Source organism: Prionailurus bengalensis, chromosome X (assembly GCF_016509475.1).
Source record: "Prionailurus bengalensis isolate Pbe53 chromosome X, Fcat_Pben_1.1_paternal_pri, whole genome shotgun sequence".
Classification (NCBI taxonomy): Eukaryota; Metazoa; Chordata; class Mammalia; order Carnivora; family Felidae; genus Prionailurus; species Prionailurus bengalensis.
In genome coordinates this window covers 33,382,906-33,401,511 of record NC_057361.1, presented here as the reverse complement: position 1 = coordinate 33,401,511, position 18,606 = coordinate 33,382,906, and the positions used below count along the sequence as shown (strand labels likewise).

Sequence of the window (18,606 nt, the reverse complement as noted above, 5' to 3'; positions counted from 1 at the left end):
AGGGGTTCTTTGTCTTTGAGAGATTCTTTCCACAAGGTGAGGTGACACTGTATTGTCTCCTACCAGTGCTGTGAGGGTCCCTAGGACATGAGCAATAGAACTCAGTACCCAGTTTTCCCTTCCCAACCCATAAATCATGACATGTTTGGCATGTCACGTGCAAAAACACGGACTCTCAACCCCAGTGGGGCAGAGCAAATCTTTGCTGTTTGAATCCACCCTTTAATATGAAGACGATCAATAACACAGACACCAACAGAAGCTCATCAATTTTAATAGTTGAGCATGGTTTTAACAGTTCTTCCTAGAATTATATCCCAGAGCCCCCCCTCCCCACCAAAGTACTCAAATACAGCACCTACAAGTATTCAAATTTCATAAATGCAATATTGCAAAAGCAGGAGAACTCAGAGAAGCCTTCATAGCGTTGAGATTAAAAACAATGCTTAATCATCCTCTTGGTACCTGTTGCTAAGCGCTAAATACTAAAAGCTGAAAAAGCTGTATTGGCAGCTGGCAGCTAGCTGCTTGGGAGAAGAATATGGTAATGGCGAGCACTTGTACAGTTCATTTTTCATCTCATAACCAGGATAACACAGGACAAGGTTCTCTGTTTTGGTAACTATTCTGGTATCAAGGTAAAAAACCCTGGAGAAATATTTTCAGAGCAACAAATGGAGTTGGTTTTACTCATGCCACAGGGTTAGAGACGGCCAGGATTCTCAGAATTTTCAGAACTGTGATTGCTTCTTCACACATTGGTATAAAGAACTGAAACTATGAGCACAGAGCCTGAGTCATAGTAAATAGCACAATAAAAATTTGGTGAATGAATCAAGTGATACCTGGGTTTCAGTATGAACAGGCTGGACCTAAGTTTCTGTAAGTAAAAACCTTCCTGGGACATTCTGGGGAGGCAACATTCTCACAGCAAGCCTGACTTGTCGGGACCAGCCCTCAGTGACCTGCATGTCCCGGGAGCCCAAAGGAACAACTGAGTTATTACTGCTTCATCCCAGTCCAATGCATATGACCATCCAGCATCAAAATTTGCAACCAGAATCTCAGATTCAATACCACATGTAATCAAAATAAAATGAATTATGTGTAAGCCTCCTTCAATTACATTCAATACATAACAAGACTAAGAAATCTAGGGTGGAAAGTGACCAGTGTGAGAACTTTTTTGCTTTCTTTCATTCTCCTGTTCTCTTCCCCCTTCCCTCACCCTTTCCTCCTAAACCAGTCTTGTGCCCTTCCCCCAGCTTTCTTTTCTTCCTTCCTCATTACCAAAGTAGTTCTAAATATCTGTGGCTTCAGAGGGTGGGGCAAATAAAGCTGTTTTAGTTTCCAGAAATAGAAGCAGTTCTAAGAAAAAAAAACAACTGTTTCTGGCCACACTAACAGTGATTTAGAGGCTCTGTCTTGAACTCATGGATATCTAGAACATTCTATGGGGTGTGAATTCAATAGCTACACAGTAAAGCTGGGGATTTTCATTTCTAGGGCATAAATTTGTTGATGGTGATGATGATGATGATGATGATGATATGACAATAAAACGTTAGCCACACAAATAAGAGACATTTTGTGTGTGTATTTAAATAAAACAAGGGGTAGATGCTTTTTAAAAGCAGATGTGCATATCACATACCTATTTGTCCCAGTTCTTAGTTTAAGGCAGCCTGGTATCATGGAAAGACCACAAAACCCGGAGCGACGTGCACTAGGTCCAAGCTTCATAATGTTAAGGAAGTTACTTCACCATTTCGAGTCCCTATTTTTTTTATCCTAAATACTGAGTCCAGGAATCCTTGTCCTACCTTTCTCTGGCATTACTGTGAGTGAAAAATGAAATACAGTTTGTAAAAGTGCTCTGAAAACCATAAAGCCCCATACAAATGCAAATTACCACTATCAAATGATCTTTGACATCTTTGACATCCCTTTCAGGGAAAACCTGCACATTGTAACTTCATTTTCTCTCTCTTTTTAAAGGGGGAACTTACATTATCAACTAGCATTATTGGGTTGGGTACTTGGCAGCATAATCCTCACTGATTTTCTCGTGGAAGAGACCAGTTAGAAGTTTTCCTTGTTGAAAATGAAATGCACTCCCCGAGGGCCAGACTCAGAGTTGGAGATGCACTGTTTATTGAGGGTTTCCGCCAAGGCTTCAGGTCCGCAGAGGAAAACTCCTATTCTGGTACTTTGGGGAAAGAAAGGAAAAATAAACCATTTTAGGCTTTTGGATGAGATAGACTACAAAGCACCTGGGGGAATCTCTTATTTCCCTCTGCCCCTGTGTCTTTTCCACTAATGGCAGAGTTCAGATTACCCTGCAGGAGAGTGGTTCAGCCCTGTTTGTGGCGACAGCTTCAAAAGGCAGTTGACCGCCCTGGAATGACATTCAAGTAGAGTTTACAGAGACCTCTACCACAGAGAAAATGGTGGTGAATTCGTGAGTCTGTGGGCTACTTCACTTCAGGGCTCTATGTCCCCAAACCGTCTCCAGCATCTTGAAATCAGGAACAAATCTGCTTTAGGTTCACCAACTCGGCCAACAGCTTGGTGGGGATTCATCTCTCTGTGTTTTAGATTCTAAAGTCTCGTTCCTCAAGGTGTGGTTCCAGACCAGTAGCCTCCTAGTCCGCTTTTTAAGAATGTAGGTTCTCGACTCCCACCCCAGACTTACTAAATCAGCATCTGCATTGTGAAAAGATCCCCAAGTGATTTATATGCTCATTAAAGCCTACAAAGCAATGGCCTGAAGGGTGTGTTCGTGGTGATTCTTGAGTTTATCGTGAGTTCTAGTAAGATAGAGGATCCCCTCAAAGTTTCACAACGGCTAAAGCTTTAATGAAGGCAGAAAGGACCTTAGGATGTCTATCAACTTATGATTTTAGACCCCAAAACTAAAACTGAAAGTGGGGATGGTGTCTCCTTAATAATAAAAGTATGAATCGTATTAAATTAGAAGAAGTAGATACACTGGTGAAATTTAGGAGCTGAAAGAAAAGAACCAAGTTACGACCCTTCTTAGGAGGAAAAGGGTTCAGAAACGTGGAGGTGGGGGGCCCAAGCATCTTTGTTTATAATAATTCTCCAGGTAATTTTCGTGTGATTTAAACACTCTCTTGTAAAGTCATACATATCTAGAAAATTTTATTGGGTGTGAAGATAGTAACCTAGGTGTTTTGGTTTGCAGAGCACACAAATCGAGCCGTGTTTGAGAGTTGCTGCTTTAGGCAGGCCATGGGCCTCAAGAACACTGTGGTGGGGGACTCCTTACTTTGGGTGTTGACTCGCAATTGTCTTGAATTCATTATCCCAGTTGGGCCGTCCATACAAGGTCTTTTGTTTCAGGCCTGTGATCACGTCTTTCTCCTCATCGTGATGCACAGCAAAGTGATTGGCCTGTAGGAAAGGACATGAATTCACAAAGCAGAGACATGCTATAAAAAAACCCACAGATATCTTTACATATCTCACAAATGAAGTTTCACTATCCGTTTTGAATATATATATAGTTGAATATATATATATAGTTGAATATATATATATATGTATATAGTTGAATATATATATAGTTAAATATATATATAGTTGAATATATATATAGTTGAATATATATATATAGTTGAATATATATATATCTATATATATATCTATATATATATAGTTGAAGGCTAGAAGGTAAACAAAGATGAAAAAACTGGGTCTCCTCAGGTAACTTATGATCTAGAAGGGCAGACCTTTAGGAGAATTGCTAAGAACTAAAACAGATTAAAATGCACTGATATTTTGGTAACACAATGAGACAACAAATCAAGTCTAAAGTTAGTCTGTGTGTGTGTGTGTGTGTGTGTGTACACACACAGTCACATGTTGTTTTCTGCCACCCTTCTAGGGAGCCTCAGTTTGAACAACAAATATTTTTCATAAAAGTGGTTAATTAAATGTATTTAAAACTTAAATCAGATTTTAAATTCACTGTACAGGGGATGGATGATGGGCTAAGAAGGGTGGCCAGTCTGGTTTCATAACCATGTAGAGACCAATTTTGTAAAGCAAAATAATTGTTTTTCAATGCAAATACATTTCCCATTTAAAAAATGGTGCATGAGTTTTTAAATAATAAAACTGCCAAGTGATTTATATATTATATATTTTCCCCCGGTCTCATTTTGATCAAATATTTGTTGTTGTTTTGCTTTTAAAATTACAGAAGTGGCATTGCGAAATCCCATTTTTCTAGAGCAGCACTTTTCATGGTCCTGTGTCCCTGGATCTACACTTGCAACCAGACTCATCTAAGACCCAGAGAGTCTATGATAAACAATACACCAAAACCCAAATGAGAAACCAGTTTTCACAAACACCAGGCGCCAGTGTGTGGCTATGGCCAGTAGAGACACTGGCCAGTGATAGGCAGACACTCTTGCCTTAGCTCCTCACACAGGGAGATAGCTTCTGTTGCTTCCAGGCCAAGTAATTAATGTTTGCTTATTTAGAAAGATGTTACCCCCTAGGAATCATTAACTTGTTTCAGAATTTCTCAATGTCAACACTTTTGACATTTGAAGCCAGATAGTTCTTTGTTGCAGGGGCTGTCTTATAAATTGTAGAATGCTTTCATTGCAAACATGAAATTTTGCAATGTGCCTGGAGGGAGGGGTACGTGTTTGTGTGTGTGTGTGTGTGTGTGTGTGTGTATAATGTGTTATGTCTCATGCATTACATAGTATACTATACCCACATATATATATACACACAGATACTTATATGCTACATACATACATACATATATACATATATACACAATATATATCATCTTCATTAACTATATTTCAATATATTATCAAATATAAATGATAATCATGAACTCCTGGGAGTTGTTAAGAGTGCAGGCTCTGGAACATTCTGCCTCTGCCTCTTACTAGTTCAGCACCTTTGGACAAATGACCTAACCTGTTCTGGGCTTTGGTTTTCTCACCTATAAAGTATGAATAATAACAGTAGCTGTTTCATAGGGCTGTTGTTAGGATTGAATTAGACAATCTATTTAAACACTAATAAAAGTGCCGAGCACATAGTATAGGCTTAATAACTATGAGCAGTTATTATTACTACTTATTAAATGTATTGTGTATATTGAAAAACACACATAAACATAAAATTAGAAGAATATGTGTGTGTGTATACTGATATAAAGGTAGAGATATATATAGAGAGAGATATAAAGAGAGGTGGATCATCTTGTCCACCTGGTTTGAGTCCCCTGGTAGGAATGTGGCTTTAATACAGTCAAAGTCATGGCACCTATTCCCTTGTAAGTTCCTTAGCTTTGATCTGTTCCTCAGATACTAACTTTGAATCTAGGCTCGTTAGTCTGAACGCGTGGGGATATTGAGTGAGGGTGGACAGGCTGGATCACTGAAATCCATCAACAGTTCTTGGTAAAAACGGTACACAAAATACTCCCATAACCAAAGGGAAGTCAGTCAGCCCTGGACACTGGGGGAAGGACCTGAGATCTGGGACATCGCCCTCACCTGAGACTCATCCCAGCCGGTGAGGTAGATGTTATAGCTGAGGAAGCCGGCGTTACTCCTCTCCAGCATCTGGGTCTCCAGCAGCTGCAGCAAGTCGGCAAACCACTCAAAGGCGTGCGTGTCCCGGCAGAGCCAGTAGAAGTATATCTGCAAGAGCCACAGATCATGAAGCAGTCTAGATTTAAATAGGCCTTATCACAACTGATATATGGATTTCTGCTCTTCCCCCCACTCGACTTTTTCCTGCTGCTCAGAACGCCTGGAAACATAACTTTTCAGAAAGCACTGGGCGTTTCATAAGCTAGCTCGCGTGAACCTGTGCTGGCCTTCACACTGGTGGGGCAGTAAATCAATAGCTTGGTCTCAGAAGTACATGACTTAGGAAAAAAACATTAGCTCCCCACTTTCCCTCTAGGTCTGCCCTTACCCACCCCAGATCCCTGGCTTCCTTTGTACACAATAGGATCAGGCATTCCTGAGTTCCTCCTCCATACAGTAAAGAGAGAAAGGGGAGAATGAAAAGTCAAGGTACACTCCATGTCCCTATTAGAGGTTACCTCTATAGTTATTAGAATGACTCACGTTTTATTCAAGGTGTCCTTTACCAGGCAAGGAAACCAAATTTACATGTGACCAAAAAAATGCCCTGGGAATTTATTCTGAGGAGCTGCCCAGAAGAAAGTAAACGTTTCATGAAAGGACATGTCTCCTGCCCTCCCCTTGCAAACTAAAAAGTACTGGGGGACTGGAAATGGAATCAACCTCAATGTCTAACACAGGATGATAGAAAAGTTTTTCTATATCCTCTCAATGGAACACGGAGGAATCATTAAAAAGGATCATTATAAAGCCTGTGACAACACTGAAAAACACCATAATATGTTTCTGCTAAAGCAGGACATGAAGGTATATGTACAACTTTCCAGGAGTATGTAAACTTGTGGGGAAATATTGGAAGAGAATACACAAAAACAATAGCTACTGGACTGGGGTTGTGAACACTTTCTGTCGCATCTTCGTTTCTTGTGAATTTCGACTAACGCTGTACGAGCATAGTACATTGCTTTCGATAATAGACCTGCTTCTATGAAAGCACATTTAACTTCTCAAATCGCCCTTTTATGAGAAGTCGGTCTCGCTGCAACCACGCAGAACTTGTCTTCACTTCCTTTGGTCTCTACCAGCCTCTGCCCTGAAGTCTCTCTCAGGCTTCACTAGGCAGAACCTAACGACCTTATCCGAGCCCTGTGAAAAATGAGAGAACTTACCTTTTTGAGCCTCAGATTGGTGGCATTATTGCAATATTTGTACCAGACGGACTTGAGAATGGATGCGAAGGGTGTGACCCCGATCCCTGCTCCCACCAACATCACCACCTCATAACTGAACACGTCTTCACTGGCGGTGCCAAAGGGCCCATCAACAGCTATCCTGGAAGGAGGCGTGTGAGGAGATGGTTACGGGGCTATCTTGCACTTCAGAGCAGGATGGGGCACAGGTTTTCACTGGGGGTGTGTGCAATCGAACATCGAACCGGGACGACGTATCTATGGGGCACTTTCTTTTCTGAAATAGCTTTCAAGTAATGAACCTGATGTCAACAGTGTGGTTGGAAGTAATAAAAGGAAGTTTTAGCTAACTGAAAACATTTGATAACTCTCAAGGGTGTTTTTTCATCTCTCCACACCCTTCACCTACCACACACACACACACACACACACACACACACACGCGCGCGCGCGCACGAGATTCCTGTTTACATCACACCCTGAAGTAAACTGAGAATTTTCTGTCATAACATCTTATAAATTTAATATCTTCAATTTGCACTTGTGTATTCATCGAGTGAATCAACAAGCTTTTCTCTAGCATCTACTAAGTGCCCAGCACCGTCTCAGGCATGTGGGAAGGAGGGGACAAAGTGAATAATATGTGGCATTTACCCTCAAATAACATATATCAATTAAATTTTAAGAACATCTTTGATACACTATAACTTTGTTAGAAAAGTTAATATAACTTGGCCTTGACCCTTACCCATTTAAAGGAATTTGGGAATATTTGTTATTAATGTTTGATTCAAATATTTTATGTTTCACACAAGACTTATACGCATAAACACACCACACACATACAATGGGGAACACAGAGATAGCTGCCTATATTTGTAGAACTTGTGTGTTCTACAGATAGTAGAGTGAGAGACGGGAAAAGAGGAGCTATTTAGTGACATTTTCCCTGAATTCATACACTTTCGTACATACACACTTTGTACTTACTTAGGTAGTTTCCAAGCATCTTGAAACTCTTGTTTATCACAGCCACAAGCATTGAAAAGTCCTTCTGTCCAGTCCCCAACGATACGAATATGGATGCTAAAGAAGTCTTCCTCAGGGGCGGAGGTCAGCGTGAAAGGGTGCCACTCCAGCCTGGACACCTGGGGACACTTGACGAAAATGTATTGTCCCACCTCCATCTTGAATCCCTTCTTCTTCATCTGTAGCTCGATGGTTTTGAAAGGGTGAGTGACCACCTACAGAACAAAACAAGTTGAGCCCCTCTCCTCAACTTGGGACAACTCCCAAGAGTCATCCCAACCCTGGCATTCCCTGTAGCATCAGCTGAGGCTGCAGTTGCGACCTCATTGAGGGTCAGCTATTTCTTCCCCCGTCCTGACTTTCTTTTCTTTTGCAGGTTCCTTTCCTGAGACTATGCCTCAACAAACCTTCTGCATGCAGTTCGCTGTTTCAGACTCTTTGCCAGGGAATCTAACTGAAGACACCAGCCTATTGTGATATTTTTTTTCTCCAAGAAGTCAAGGCAGGTAACTACAAACAGGAAGAAGAGATGTCTTCCTGCTCAGTCTTCCTGCCTCCCCAGGGGATGATTGAGAGCCTTGGCAGCTGGATAGAAGAAGGAGACCCCATTGGCTAGTAGTATAGTAACATCCCCCAAACCAAGCCTAAGGTACTAGTCTATCTTTGTCCTGAGCCACACCTTGAATCTGCCTGATTCCACGCATTGTTTCTACATTTCTACCTACCTGGGAAGTATACCATCCATCTCTCCCAAAGCCAGGCCCCAACCACCCGTTGCCATCCTCATTCTCTATGTATACAAGTGTTCGTGACAGCTTTGTTTATAAGAGCAAAACATTGGAAACAGTCCAGACATCCATCAACTGGTGAGTTGGTAAATAATTTTAAAAAACACAATCAAAAGCTGTGATTACAATACAGAAAGTAATATATTTCTGGGACAATTCTTGAGATACCTAGGACTTTCTATGTACAACTAACAAACAAGGGACATCAAGGAAAAGAAAAATCAATAGAAACAAAACAGCAGCTTCCCAAATGTTGACTGATAATGTGAAACTTTCCTTTCCATGAGCGAGGAGGAGTAAAGTGGGAAATCCTATTGATACACATTGCAAAACATTTCCAAAACTTGTGATTTAAATAGATGTTAAATGATAAGCTGTAACTGACTTCCTTTCTTCACTGAAACAAAGAGCCACAATGCTTCATTTTGAAAACAGAAAATAAAAATTTATGAAAATTATTTTGAAAATGATGTTCACCATGTTGCAATTTTGTATGGTGAAAACATTTTTTACCCTGTTGCAATTTCGATACCACAGGCGAAATTGGGATGGAACTAAATAAACTGTACCAGTAGACAGAATTGACACTGGAATACTTTTGGATGACATCTTGTTTCTTTTCTTTTCTTTTTTGAGAAGAAAATGAATATCTATGTTTATAAGAAGAAAGTGAATATTTTCTCCACAGGAAAACAAGTTTGTCTTTGAAATATGTTTAAGGGAAATCCTTGTCTGCTTAGTCAGGTCTGGCCTAATAAGGAAAATTTTGTGGCAGCTCTTTTTGCTCATCTTTGGGTTTTTTCTTATAATACAATAGAAGTATCATAAAAGGAGAAGTGCTGTCGCTTCCTATATTTCACGATTTCTAAGGCCAGCTGGACTAACTTTACTCTGGCCTTCCATAGATGCCAAGAAAGAAAAGCTTGGGTGGAGGATGGAACATTTGTTGAACTGTATTGAGTCGAATTAAATTTTATTTGATAAAACTGGCTTTGTCTGTTGTTTCCTGAAGCTATAAGCAGGAATTTCTATTTCTATTTAATTAGTTGTATATTTACATAGTTAGTAATGAGAAGCAGCATAGAAGCATGGGGAAAAAAGGCCACCTTGTACCTGGTGTTGATGAACTCAATTCTAGATGCAGTTTAGTTACTAACCTCCTTGAGACTTTGGATTCTTCAACTCTGATATTCTATGATTACATACACAGCACAGAAAAGGAGATAAAGGGAGACTTGGAATGCTATCTCAACCTCAGTCAGACCTGCCCTTGGCTCCCTGGTTCTTTTAACATCTGAGTATTTTAAGGCTCAGTGTGTGCCCTCTTGAACTCATGTGTTTTGCCTCTTCACTCTTAATCTGCTCACATCATCACATCACATGTATGCTTCTCCCCTCTACACACACACACACACACACACACAAACACACACACACACACAATGAAAGAGAGAGAGAGAGAGAAAGAGAGTGAGAGAGAGAGATTCATGCACACAAAACAGTCGGCTTTGTTTTTCAACAGAAAATGTTAACTTGTAGCTCCCTGAATTAAAAGGTCCAACCACTTGATTATCAAGCTAAGTACACTGACTGAAATTAACTATAGGTCTTCTCTCTACCCTACGTTTAATGGAAAGAAACCGGGTGAAAGACAGCTCTGACCAATGATATAGAGAACTTGGGTAAACTTGTTCATGATATAGTTAGATGCTATTAGTAATTCGTAAACCAGACAATACCTTGGTGATGACCACTTTCTGTTGAGATCGCCAAAACCGTACCAACCTCTCACAGAGATACAGAAACATGGGACCAACAATCCATTTCCAAGTCTGTAATTGGAGCAGAAAATGAAAACAGGATGTGTTAAGGGGTAGTAGGTAATACAAGATTCATGAGGACAAAACATTGTAGAAGTCAAGTTAATCTTTGTAGGCGTGTTTAAATATTTGATATTAGATTAGTAAATTTGTTGTACAACAGAACACATCATAAAATATCTAAAATCAAAGCAAATTTTTGAGTCGATAAAAATGAGCATTGTCCTTGGCCACATTGGGGAACTTCATCTACAGTATGAAACTCTCCCAAGAGGAACTGTCCAAAAGAATGGGATTTCCTCCTCGTGTTGCAACAGCAGTTGCAATAACCTTACAGCAGAGCAAGGTTGGTTTCAGAATTAATGTTTCTCTTAAGGATACCATTTCAACAACACCATATTTTTCAATGCAACATTGAAGTTGCTTTCTCTCAGCCATGCAGTCAAAGCTTAATCTTTTGCAAGATAAGAAATTTTATGCAAGAATGCAGCTGTTTCTCCAATATCCTGGTAAGTTCTCAGAGCTACGCAATATACCTGCTGAATAGGGATAAGCCCAAAGACTTTTAGATTTCTTTAGATCCCCTTCTGGTCAGAAACTCCAGTGTTTCATAACACTGGAGTTACCCTGTACTATTATTGGCTATAATAAAAACCTTTAGGACACACAGTTCCATCCTGGGGCGCAGTCAGTTAGGTTCCTAGTTTAATATCTGAAATAGCCAAGAGCTTTAGAAGGCAACATTACTTAAAAAGATGGCATTCCAGAATGGATTCCAAGAAAGAAAAAAAAATTCCAAAGTCTCACATAGGGTCTTTCTATTAAATTTTTTGAAGAAACTTGTTATTGGAAGTTGAGAGCACCTGAATATCTGCCCCGAAAGTTAGAAATATTCTGCTGCTGGCCTTTGTTTTCAAGGGACAGGTTTTTTTTGTTTAATTTTTTAAACTTTTTAAATGTTTATTAACAGAGAGAGAGAGCGGGGTAGGGGCTGAGAGAGGAGGAGAGAGAGAGAATCCCAAGCAGGTTCTATGCTGTCAGCACAGAGCCCATATAGGGCTTGAACCCACAGAACTGTGAGATCATGACCTGAGCCCAAATCAGGAGTTGGATGCTTAACCAACTAAGCCACCCAGGTGCCCCGTCATGGGACAGGTTTTTAAAACATCCTGACATCTGGGGCACCTGGGTGGCTCAGTCAGTTAAGTGTCCGACTTCGGCTCAGGTCATGATCTGACGGTTCGTGGGTTCGAGCCCTGCGTCATGCTCTGTGCTGAAAGCTCAGAGCCTGGAGCCCGCTTCCAGTTCTGTCCAGTTCCGCCCCTCCCCTGCTCTCTCTCTCTCTCTCAAAAATAAATAAACATTAAAAATTTAAAAAAAACATCCTAGCATCATCCATCTATTTCCTGGGTGCCACAATGGGGCCCCACTGAATGGAGCCAGGTCTCAGACATTGCCTCTAATCCCAGAAACCCAGAAGCTCCTTTGAGGTAGATGCCTATTAAGGTAGTACTCTGATTCCAGCTGTCTTCAAGGAAATGTGCCTTCCTCTAAACCATATGAGGGCCTGCAATACAGTTCCTTTTTTTTTCCTTTCTATTGATGTCTGTATGTAGAGGGGCAGTGCATTGAGACGTCTGGTGCTTTCATTAATGAGCAAGGTTGCTTCAAGATGTTAAGTCCCTGGACAGCATACTGTGTCTTAGAGGAAGAAAACTGTTATAGTAGGAAAGTAGAAAAAATTAAGGAGAAAATGAGATGGGACGTCTGCCTTTCTGTTACACTGTGCTTAAAAAAATTATAATCCTGTCCAGAAGCCCTATACAGATGTTGATTTTTGCCTAGTTTTATACCAACGGTTAGCATGATAACCAATAGAGTATACTGCCTGCCAATGGAAGAAAAGATATGAAGAACACAGGGCCCACTTCTCACTCAGTGGAGCAGAGATATTGAGAATACACAAAATGGAATTGTGCAGCGCACCCAACAGGAGGTCTGAACAGAGGGTTAATATCCCCGCATGTTTTCCCATGGGCACCCTTGCCACACTCCTGCTCTATACGCAAAGCCTTTGGGTGTTGGTAGGAACCTTATATCCAAAGAGGCTCATAGCTCCTTCTAAGTGACTATCTGAGTCATCCAACTCAGCTCAGAATGGAATCCCTCTGGAAATCATTAACTGCTATCATGGCCTCATATCCAGAAGAGAAGAGATGGAATTTCTTGAACCCCAACAGCACTTTCAAAAACAATCCTTTTTCAAGTTTTAAACCAGGATGTTCAGAACAGACCAATGCAATCCTTATTTTTCAAGAAATAATTCTAGACAATAAGTGTAGCAGAAAAAAGTAGACACATAACATTCTAGCACTTCCATGGCCTTCGTAATGGACAGCTCTATGACATTTGTACATATTTCTTAGACACATTTTGAAGATGGTTGGTAAAGAAATCGTAAAAGTAACAATGAATTGTACATACCATAGGAGGGTTCCCAGAAAACTGTGGGATTGGGCATTCCTTTATTTTTCCCCATTCTGAGATCTTTTTCTCACAAATTTCGTGATGGTGTTGGTCTAAACTCTGTGGGGTCTGCCCACGTACAATGCGCCTGGGGAGGAAATGTAAGTCTGGATGGTTTAGTAGCAAGAAATCAAGCGCTTAGTATTTTGAGACTCTGGGCATATTTCAAGTATTCTAATATGAATCCTGTACTTTCCATTTACCAGTAATATATTATTGACCCCTCTGAATAGATTTGAGGAAGGGAAAGAAAATATGTCTTCTTCAGCAATAGAAAAAAGATATGTATAATGGCACAAAGTATAGGTAACATCGTACAGGGTAAGTTTTGGATCATTAATATGTGTTTTCTTAAAGGGAGCATCTGTGCTTCCGTTTCAAGTGTTACTTTCATTTATAAACAAACGGAAACAGGAAAACCGTAAATCTAACAGAGCAATGAGTAGCCCATACAGTGCCTTGGTGCAAATTAGAAAAAGACGCCCCCTCTGAGAGGGCAGTACTAGAGGCAAAGAGTATGGCCAGCAAAGCGTGGGCTAATTTTATGCCCTGAGGACAGGCACCCTTGTGTAGTTGACAGTCCATATACTCATACACAGTAGCTTTGAGGCTTAGTCCAAGTGCTTCATCGGTTGAACCCAAATTGCCTAAATTGAACCAAAAAGTTTTATCAATTTAAGAAGACTCTGTGGAGATTATGACATTCTCACAGACGTCGGCACTAATGGTGTGCCCTTTGAAGTGCTCACAGCCCATTCATTTCAATTCCATAAACTGTAATTGAGCAACTGTTAACACACAAGACAATGTGGGTTTAGTGGGAACAGAGGAAGGGAGGCACAAGGTCAGGTAAGTCAGGTTCCTGACCTCGAGGAACATAAATTGCAGGGTCTTCAGAATATGTGAGAATAGAGGCACAAAAGGCCCTTTGCAATAGTTTCTATGGGGGAGCTAAACTTTATTGTGCCATTTGGTACATTCTGCAAATGGTTTTTTTAACACTTATTTTTAGAGAGAGAGAGACAGAGAGAGAGGAGGAGAGGAGCAGAAGGAGAGAGAGAGAGAGAGAGAGAGAGAGAGAGAGAGAGAGAGAGAGAATTCTAAGCAGGCTCCACACCCAGTACAGAGCCTGACACGGGGCTCGATCCCACGACCCTGGGATCATGACCTCAGCGAAAACCAAGGGTGAGACACTTAGCCGACTGAGCCAAGCAGAGGCTCCTGTGACTGTTCTAATTCAAGGCTGTTAACCATCCCTTTCTGTCCTTACGTTTGGGGGCAGAGAATTACTGTGCCAGACCTGGGGAAAGGCACTGTACACAAATTATCTCAGTTGACCCTCATAACAAGATTGAATGGTAAGTATTAGCACCCCCATTTTACATATGAGAACACCGAAGCTTAGAGAAACTAGTAATTAGAAGCAGAATGATTTGGAGAAAACACTTCTGGGCCTAGGTCAGACAGCGTTGGTTTCAAATCCCACGTCTACCGCTTGCTAGTTTGGTGGCCTTGGGAAGTTATTGAACTTCCTCCAAGCCTCAGTTTCTTTAGCTGTAAAATAGGTAATAATAATACCTAATTAAAGGTTTATTTTAGTAATCAATCGGCATGATGCATAAAAAATGCCGGGCACAAAGTAAGAGTCTAACAAATGATAACTATCAAAGTTTCTAATGCCCAAGTTCACATGCGGAGTAAGTGAGAGGGAAAAAAAGGGGGGGAGGGGATTCTCCCGTCTTCTCACTGCCAGGACCAGAAGTCAGAAAACCTGGATATTAATCCTAGCTCAGCTTCTGCCTGGCCAGGAGACTGTGAGCAATCAGCCAACCAATGTACGTAGCAGATTCTGTTCAGATGGAGAGTGGGGTAAATCCGTCTCCTCTGCCTGCTCCAAAGGAAAATGTATAGTTGAGAAACTGTACAAGCATAAAGTGCCGGAATTACTAAACTAGAGATGGGGAGAGATTCATTTTGTTTTCTCTAGGATTCTCTGAAACAGCTGGGTTATGACCACATCCCATTTAAAGATTTTCAGTTGCTTTAGGAAAGTCAAGAGATTCTTTGTCTACACAGATTTCCCGGTGCTTAAGAGCTGATCAGGGGTCGGAGTCAGCAAGTGGATTAAGAATGCACACAAGTAGTTGCTCAGTGCTGCTCCTTCCTGCCCTTCCCCTTTTCACACTCAGGTCTTAATCACCTCTAGGCCAACTTGGCTCTCAGCAGAGTCATTGAGCCTTGAGTATCTACTCCCTTCATGCTTAGCTATAGAGCCTCAGACCCACCAGGGAACTTCCCCACGCCTACTTTTGTGTGCAGGTGTGAGAACCAGCTGGTGTGAAATAGCATAAAAAGGAAACCTGATATTAAATAGGATTCCCAATAAGGGAACTGTCCCAACCACACATGCAGGCACTGAGTCTCTATGAGAGTATTTGTCACAGCCTGCCTTAGAGCAGCTGTGCCACTTACAAACAGGGTGACTTGGGCTACATATTTTACCTCTGTTAGTCTGTTTCCTTGTCTACAATCTCCCCCAGGAAATGGGGATGTGAGAGCATCTCTACCTAAAAGAAACATTTCATGTCTATAACAAGTGCTCAATAGAAGAGAGCTCTTACCTTTATCATATTAGAAGGCTGGAAGGCAATAACCATGTATTTTTCCTTCTAGTATTCCCCCACAGTACCTGAGATCAGCCCTCAAACATGGTAGGCAATCAATAAATGTCCAGCTTGAATCAAAACTCATTGAACTACAGCAAACGCTTTCACCTGCTTAATCATTAGCCCCTCAAGTTTGGGAGTTGGACTAATTTCCTAGCAATTAAACCATAAGAAACATCACTGCAGACATCCAAGACCCCTCCAGCACCCTTAACATGCCTTATACACTTGCAAAGACACTCAAACTTTGGTGCATTTTTCAAGCTTGCTAGAAATAACTGCATTAATAATAGCTACTATTATATAACTAAAGAAATAATAGCTATGAATCAGGCGGAAGAAACTAAAATGTTGCGGAGTGGTCTCTCTCAAACTGACCCCTGTTGTCCCCTCATATTCTATCAGCAGACAGGCTGACCACACGTAGACAAGGAGGCCACTGTGCCTCTAACAGCATCACACCTGGAAACTGAAGGACTTAAAGTACTCGACGGTGGAAATTAAACACTCACTCAGCTCCGTGGATGGCGAGCCCGATGAAGAAGATCACAAAGAGATGGTGTGTGTACCAAAACAGTTCAAAGTAAGATCTCCGGATGGTTTTGGTGGAGGAGGTGATAATTAATATGAGGCACAGTGTGATGACAATACCAGTGATGCCTGCCAACCGAGTCACAGCCACATATAGGCCTCCTTCAGGATTCTGTAAAATACACACACGCACACACACACGCACACACACACACACACACATTACTGGTAGGCTCTCAAATGCAGGACTACCTATTTATAAACTTTCCAGTGTATAGGGCCATAGGTATTCCCTCTCTAGAGAGAGATACAGACTCGGAATAGATATTTCTCAATTTGAAAACATTTACATGGTTGAGGTATCATGGGAAGTACTAACTGATACACTGAAATAGTTGTAAGGGAGGATCGAATAAAGGAAATTAGCCAAGTAGAAGATGCCCTAAAAGGGTCTGAAGCACTTTCTCCCTTTGGTTTGGAAAGGACCACAGTACTTTGTTTTGCAAATGTATTCTGGACATGCCTGACGTCTTAGGCTGGGGTCCCCTGAAGCAGGTAGACCTTGAGATGAGGGTGCATGTGCTCCAGGAAGAGACTGGTCAGAAGATGGGTAATAGATCACAAAAGAGGAACAAGTCAAAGAAGGAGGGTGATCACAGGCTTTTTTTTGTGTGTATAGAGGGTAGCTCCCACCTGATGCTGCCGAGGAACTATGGACACTCAGTCACACGTCAGAGTTCATCCTGACTCAAGACAAGGAGGATGGGCTTTCATGGTCTGCCCCCATCAGTTTTTGGCTAGGGCTGCCCTCAGAGAGGTAGCCTTCAGGCCCTTTCAGTTCTCTGAGTTTGTGGACAAAGGGACTCCAATAGCCCCAGAGTGGTCCTCTGAGGAAGAAACGCAGGTCTCAGAAATCAAAAGTGAAAACACACAGAAAGGTGTGGGAGCACAGAGTAAAAGTGGTCCAGAGAAATCCAGGCAGAGCATGACAGTGTCAGCCCACCTAATATGGTCACATTGCCTTCCTTACACATCACTGTGCAAACAACGGACAACACAAAAGGAAAATTATCCCAGACATTACAGAAAAAGAATTTCTGTTTTCTTTGATGCAAGTATTTTCTTCATGATAGCCCGAGGAGAATGATTTCTGCAAAATTAAGGGGCTTTTCTTATACTCTGCTAAACACAAGGAAACACGTTTGCAATTGGGTGTATAGTAATTTGACTCGGCCATCCTCCCAAGCCATTGAGCACATGAGGATGACTTACTTGGAGCTTCTCCCTCTGAGTGTAGGAAGCTTTAGCCACTGTTGGAAGGGAAGCAGGGCTTGCCATGGATGCCCCCAAAGGGCTGCCCCTGGAAGACTGCTGAGTACTCCCAGTGCACCTGGCTTCTCACAGAATGGTGGTTAGCAGACATAGGCCACCCCTCAGATGTTGTAGGCAAGAGAGAAGAAAAGCATCTCTGACAGCTGTCAGTCAGTGGCCAGCCTCGTACTAACACCGAGGCCGGAGCGTTCCCTGTTTCACATAACCAAGTGCATAGAACACCCGCATCAGACGAGGTCATTCTATGACTGTGGTGGAGTGAGACAAAAATAAAACCACTCCAGAATTATGTCTCAGCCAGGACAACAACACAAGTGACTGCTGCTTCTTTACCGATTACAGATTTAGCCCCATTCTATTCCTTCTGCCTCCTGGAGAAACATTCCTAAGATACCCAATCCTAGAAAGACCCCCAATTCTTGAACATACCTGATCCAGAGCAGATCTTTGCTTTCTTAAACCCCTCCAGAACCACCTTACACAAGTCCATGTCCTCTATTAACAAGCCTCTGTTAACACCTTCCCGGAATGTCCCAGACTTTCTCATGGTGCAAGGCCTCTTTTGCCGCAGTAAGTAATAAGCCCAACTTTGTTTGACTGGATGTGTGTTCCTGTCTTTCTTTGATGGTGGGCATTGTCATGGGTGAGCCTGAGTTACTCCGGGTTCCACAGGTGAGCTTAAGGAGCTGGAAAACTTCTAGAGATCCTCCACACGAGGGGTTGGGAGTGTGGGAGACATTTCCTCTGTACCCACATTCTTAGAAACTACAGAACTGTCCCCCTGATAGTCAACTTTTGTCACTGTTTTTCTGGCCAAGTGCGGTTCTTCACTCACTGAAATCTAGTCCTCAGTTTTAATGGTCTAGGGAACATCTGAATCAGGAAATAGGAGACTTACCTTGAATCTCTGTCGAGCAAAATTGAGGTAAGTTTCATTAGGATTATCTCCAAGGTCAGAGAGTGCTATTGAATAAGGATCAGAATTGTTGGATCGGGCATCCACACACCACTCCACATTAAACAGATGTGCAATAGTATGAATCGCTGAAGAGGACAGAGAGGAGAAACAA

At 41.6% G+C, this 18,606-nt stretch overlaps 1 protein-coding gene across 1 annotated transcript in view; it reads right to left on the bottom strand.

The window, feature by feature from the left end:
• Positions 1–258: 258 nt before the first annotated feature.
• The window catches only part of LOC122476847 (cytochrome b-245 heavy chain), a 33,374-nt gene continuing 15,026 nt past the window's right edge, over positions 259–18,606 (bottom strand). The window contains exons 5-13 of the mRNA XM_043569695.1: positions 18,435–18,580; positions 16,186–16,376; positions 12,966–13,095; positions 10,401–10,493; positions 7,835–8,088; positions 6,824–6,986; positions 5,556–5,702; positions 3,293–3,417; positions 259–2,209 (exon numbers count right to left, since the gene is read on the bottom strand). Of these exons, the coding sequence (XP_043425630.1) occupies positions 2,083–2,209; positions 3,293–3,417; positions 5,556–5,702; positions 6,824–6,986; positions 7,835–8,088; positions 10,401–10,493; positions 12,966–13,095; positions 16,186–16,376; positions 18,435–18,580 (1,376 nt within the window). The 3' untranslated portion in view covers positions 259–2,082. The remainder of the gene's footprint in view (positions 2,210–3,292; positions 3,418–5,555; positions 5,703–6,823; positions 6,987–7,834; positions 8,089–10,400; positions 10,494–12,965; positions 13,096–16,185; positions 16,377–18,434; positions 18,581–18,606) is intronic.